A 5,884-nucleotide genomic window follows, 5' to 3' on the forward strand; every position below is an offset into this window, starting at 1 on the left:
ATCCAGGGGGTTAATAATAATAATAATAATAATAATACAAGAAAGGATTTAGTTACACTACTTCTAGATTTCAAAAGGAAGTCATAGAAGGGAAAGTGAAGTTGCTGAAGTCTGCATTTAGTATTCTGCTAGAATGGGAAACAAAAGATGAGGAGGTGCAATCGGTCATGATAAAACGGGCACAAGATATAGATCATAACATGCTATTTGAAGATTGAGAAAAATTGTGGAAAACAGATTTAAAATTTACAGATTGCTCTCTTTTGAAAGGAAATTATATGAAAATGATGTATAGATGGTATATAACACCAGTACAGAGGTAGGCTAGGCTGAGAGAAGACAGTGACTGGAGGCCGCCCCCCAGACTGGCGGATTTGAACCCGTGTCCTGGCCCAGGGGTTGGCAGCCTCAGGCCCATGGGCCACAAGCGGCCCACAGGGGTCATTTAACCAGCCAGTGAGCCACCCCCGAACTGAGCCAGCCGCTTCCGTGGCGCTGGAAATCTCGTCTGCGTAGACACAGACGCTGGAAATCGCGAGCATGCGCGCTCACGCATGCGCACGATCTGGCGCACGGCGGGATTTCCGCTGGAGTGAACCAGCCCAGGCGAGGTCAACCTTGCGGACCCCTGTCCCAGCCTGTCTGCAACACCCCCCCGACTCTCCTCCAAACCTCTGCCCAGCAGAGACTGGGCAAAACAACAACAAACCTCTGGTTACCTGAAACATATTCAATAAACACACAAGACGTAACCGGCTGTACGTTTGAAAAAATAATATATACTAGTCATTGTATTGAGTTGTAGATTTCAACAAAAGCAGCTCATAAAGTTCAACGGAAAAAGTAGAAGACCCAGTGGATCCGTTCATTCTCTAATCCGTTTATGCGTAAGGTCCATAGATGTGAAAGTGTCTATTTCACACGAAAGGTTGTTGCAGAATCCTTTCACAGAGTCTAAGACAAGGATTCCCAGGATATTAGCCTTGTTTTGCCGTCTTGGGCTTCATCAGTAGTAGTAGACTCTGTGAAAGTTGTGGGCTGTTGGACTCTATGAACAGACAGGTGGACTAGACACTTTCACATCTATGGACCTTATGCATAAACTGATTAGAGAATGAACTGATATTATTATTTCAAACATACAGCCGGTTACGTCTTGTGTGTTTATTGAATACAGCAGAGATGGGGAGCAAAAGGGCAGCCCCAGGCAGAGTATGTTGCAGCAGTCTAGCCCTGACTCCTTTTTGTTGGGATACCTTGTTGTTGGGATACTGCCGGGGAGGCGGGGGCATCAGGCAGGCCCCCAGCTGGCTCCAGCCACCGGCCAGCAGCCAAGCGACCACCGGTCTCCCTTGGAACAGCATCAATCAGCGACATGAGCCTCAGATACGTTTAGAGACCCGTGCACGCTCAGTCAGCAGAGTGAATACATCTTCTCACAGTACAAGAGGTGGACAGAGAAATGTGTAAGCATATTTACAGCATTTATTCAGCATAGTTCAGGAACAAAGGAAAAACATGTCTGCTTCCCTTCGTGTCCAGCAAACTGCGACATAGCAAAAGCAACACGCAACGGAAGTTCCCAGCAGACTGAGCTGGAAGTAAACAGGCACGTGACACACAACAGGCATGCCTGTTCCCTTTTAAGGTGGAACGGAGCTATATCCTAACCCTTTTCTCCCCCTCGCCAGTTCTCCTACTCGGACGCCGACGGCAACCCCCTGGGCATCGTGCAGCTCACCTTCCTCCGCCTCCTGAGCGTCTCGGCCCGGCAGAACTTCACCTACCACTGCCAGCGTTCGGCCGGCTGGCACAGCCGCGGGGAGCCTGCCCCCGGGGGCTACCAGCGCGCCCTCCGCTTCCAGGGCGCCAACGAGGACGAGCTGAGCTACGACAGCAGCCCCTACGTCAAGGCCCTGCGGGACGGCTGCGCGGTGAGTCCTCCCAGCTGGGTGGCGTCGGGCGGGAGCCGGGTCCTCTGGGCGGGGGGCACCCGGGGGCCACCAAAACCTTTTAGGCGCATTGGGCCTCTGAAGGTCTTCGTCTCGCAGCAATGTTTCTGAACACCAGAGGAAAAGTTTTTCTCGCACTCGGATCCCTCTCGCGGGTTTCCCACCACGTTGGCCAGGTTTGCCCTCACGTTCTCACGCCGTCTCTTCTCCCTCACAGACACGGAAAGGATCGGACAAGACCGTCCTGGAGGTCCACACCCCCCAGGTGGAGCAGCTGCCTTTGACGGACGTTCGCGTGGCGGACTTTGGGGAGCCCGGCCAGAGGTTTGGGTTTGAGGTGGGGCCGGTCTGCTTCCGAGGCTAAGGCGGCGGGAACCCCCTGTGCACTTCACTGAGCCCACCCCCCAACCCCGTTTGCCCTCGGTCTCCAGAGGAACCCCCCACCCACAAGCAGCGACGGAACAGGATCCGGCCTCTCTCCACGCCCCCCTTCAAGACGCAGCGGATCCGTCGCCAACCAATGGGAGACCGAGGAGCATCGGGGGTCCGGGGCACCATTGCAGACCAAAGAGAAGTGGACCGTTTGGGACAAGCCAGATCATATTTTATCGCCATTCCTCCTCCCCACCTCTCCTCCACGAGTAGCGGGTGACAAAGCGAAGCCCCCTCCCCAAACACACAGGGACCCCTCCCCACTGTAGCTCTTTCCCAGCTGAACCCACTACTCTAACCCCACCCCGTGCCTGATCTCGCGGCTGTCTGACTCCCCCCCCCCAAAAAAAGCACTAAAGCATCCTTTTCCCTATTCCTTCAGGGGTCCTTGGGGAGGAAGGGATTGGGGTGGGGGGGTATATTCAGCCATAATCTGCAGAATTTCCCAGTTGTAACTCCCCAGTCCCAAATCCAGTTGTTGCATTTCCCCCCGTGACCCTTGCCCACCCCATAACAGGGACCTTTTGCCCCCACCCCTAATGGCCACTCCCACCCTCTGCTGGCCCTTGCACCCACAACCCATCCCAGCTCCCCAAAAGGTGAGTGCTTTTTGCAAAAGGGAAGCCACAAGCCTTTTCCGGGCTCTCTAGGGCAGTCCCCTCACCCCCTAACAGACAGCACCAATTAAGCCCCACATTTACAGGAGGAAATGGGGGGGGGGCGGATACTATAGGAACCTGCCTGTGGGCTGGAAAGAGGCAGCTGGAGTGAACAACTTTGCTTGTCTCCATCCTAATGCACAGAGCATGGGAACCAAGCAAGATGAACTCAAGCTCCCATTACAAGGTGGCAAAAGCGATTGAATATTCACTGCTGAAACCAGAAGGGCTAAACGATGCTGGGTGGGGGCAAACTTGGTACAAAAGCCCCCCACCCAGTTCAGAGACCAAGAGCAGAGAGGGGGCTCTGGCTTCCCAATGGCCGTCTCTCCCCCAAACCTTGGTCATCTCCACCCTAGCCACCTCAACAATTGCCCCAAACATATCTTAGCTTTGTTTTTTTTAATGATTCTAAAACTAGACACTGCCCCTGGGAGAAAGTTCCCCCCTTTTGCACAAATTAGTGTCCCGCCAGGAATTCAGCCCCCTCCCCCTTGCTAAACTTTCAAGCCCCTCCCCCGTGTTCTGCGTGCTTCTAAGAAGTGTCTTCTGCCTTCCCAACTTCCCTTCGCCCCCAGAGCAGCTCCAAAGACCAGAAAGGAAAACTGTGTGTTTTGTTTTGTTTTTTTTATAAAGAGAAAAAATTAAATAAATTAATTATATTATTTAAAGGAGTGGATATAAGAAAAAGAGACTATTTTCATCTCCTGCTGCCTTTTTATTTTTACGGAAGATGGAGAAAGGCGAGTTTCACACCCAGTTTTTGGTGCTCGGGAAGTTTTAAAAATTAAATTTATTTTCTCTCGGCCGCCTGCAAAGTTCTTTCCCCCCACCCCTTCTCTCTTGAAAGGGGGTTCCCCCCCCCATACAAAAGCTCCTCCTTGGCTTTTTTGTTTTCTTAAAAAGCAAGCGAGGGGCTGCCCCCTGGTGCTGGAAGCAGGCGACCCAACCGTGTAATGTTTTGTAATTAATTGTGGAAATTGTATGGTGCCTAATAGATCATCTATAATTTTGCTGCTTTCTTTGCCTCCGTTATTATTTCCTCGCCTTTGCCCGTCCGTTGGAGTTTCGCTTTCGTACGCCCCAATGTGCAAATAATGCAGCCTCCCGGTTGAGGGTCAACTAAAGCCTTCTGCAGGGGGGTCGAGGGAGGCGATCCCCCCCCAGGGGTCTCTGTGGGGCAGGGAGGGGGGGGGGCTTGATTCCTAACGCTCCACAACAACCAGCCTCTGGATCCAGCGAACCGGTGGGCAAGCAAGGAAGATGAAGGCTGGGAGATTCGGGACAGATAAAAAGGACTTAGGCACTGTTAACCTGCGGAACCTCTTGCCACAAGGCAAAGTGACCAACTTGGATGGCGAAGAGTCCCGGCAGAGGCAACAAATGCTTCCGAATATCGGTTGCTGGAAACCACAGCAGGGGGAGACGGGTCTTGAGTTCGAATCCTGATCGCTGGCTTCCCACGCTAGGAATTTATTTTATCACATGATCTCAGGGCAGATCGCAGGGATCTGGTTGGCCACTGTGAGAGCAGGAGCGGCACAAAACAAATACCGTGAAAATTTCTGAAACGAGAAGTAATCAACTAGAAACATTATTTCTTGTGGAAATAAACTAAATAATACAAATCAAAAAGATCAGTCTTTAACATCAGCAGTAACATCTAGACCATGGGAGCCTTTCAGGCCTGTTCTTGAGTTTGTTTAAAATCTAAAACAGCTCCTCTTGTACAGTGGTGCCTTGCAAGATGAAAAGAATCCGTTCCATGAGTCTCTTCGTCTTGCGGTTTTTTCGTCTTGCGAAGCTAGCAGATTAGCGCTATTAGCACTATTAGCAGTTTAAGGGCTATTAACGGCTATTAAAGGCTTAAGGGATTAGCGGATTAGCTGCTTAAAGGCTATTAGCAGCTTAGCGCTTTAGAAAAAGGGGGTGGGGAGTGGAAAAAAACCTCAAGAATCGCAAGACATTTTCATCTTGCGAAGCAAGCCCATAGAGAAATTCGTCCTGCGAAGTGCATTGAAAAACGGAAAACCCTTTCGTCTAGAGGGTTTTCCGTCTTGCGAGGCATTCGTCTTGCGGGGCACCACTGTATTCCTTTCTTTGACTTTGTGCCATTTAGGTTTTTAAATCTTTTTGTAAAAGCAGCCCTAGAATTTTCACACTTGCGTCCTCAACCCTTTATTACTGTGCTTTGCTTTCTTCAAGCTGGGCTTTCTTTAAAACTTGCCATTTAGGTTTTCAAACCCCTTTTTTGTAAATTCAGTATTCGAAACTGTACTTTTCAGTCCTTAATCCTTTATTACTGCGTTTTGCTTTACCTCAGTCGAGATAGGATTATAACATTTCAGAATTTTGGGGGTTTGTACCCCTTTTTTTGAAATTTTGGTCATTTAAAGTTTGTGATTTTTCTATTTCCTTCTGAGGAAACCGAATAGTTCAGTGAAACGAAGTTTGCAGCCGGCATCCCGTTAAGGCTTTGTTCAATTCTTAGGTTTTTCTAATTTTTCCCCTTAAGCTTTTAGATTTTTATGACTTAGTTTATTTCCACAAGATAATATTTCTAGTCGATTACTTCTCGTTTCAGGGTATTTCATTTGTTTTGTGCAATTTCTCAGTTCCGTGACTTGTCTTTTTTCGATTGGTTGCTGCGAGAGCAGGAGGCTGAACTGCATGGAGGAGCCTATCATGTCCTCATCCTCCTCACACAAACATGCCTCCCTTCTCTCGGGGTTGGGCTAGATGACCCCTGGCCCCCTTGCAGCGCTGTGACTCTCTTGCGCATAAATAAACCTCCCTGCTCCCTTTTCCCCCTCTGGGCAATGAGGCGAATGATCGCAGGCG

General features: G+C 50.0%; 1 protein-coding gene across 1 annotated transcript in view; it reads left to right on the forward strand.

Moving 5' to 3' along the window:
- The window catches only part of COL11A2 (collagen type XI alpha 2 chain), a 100,060-nt gene extending 95,315 nt beyond the window's left edge, over nt 1-4,745 (forward strand). Inside the window, exons 66-67 of the mRNA XM_083424546.1 lie at nt 1,692-1,934; nt 2,170-4,745. Of these exons, the coding sequence (XP_083280672.1) occupies nt 1,692-1,934; nt 2,170-2,316 (390 nt within the window). The 3' untranslated portion in view covers nt 2,317-4,745. The remainder of the gene's footprint in view (nt 1-1,691; nt 1,935-2,169) is intronic.
- Nucleotides 4,746-5,884: the final 1,139 nt, after the last annotated feature.

Source organism: Podarcis tiliguerta (assembly GCF_965153285.1).
Source record: "Podarcis tiliguerta genome assembly, chromosome: 2".
Classification (NCBI taxonomy): domain Eukaryota; kingdom Metazoa; phylum Chordata; class Lepidosauria; order Squamata; family Lacertidae; genus Podarcis; species Podarcis tiliguerta.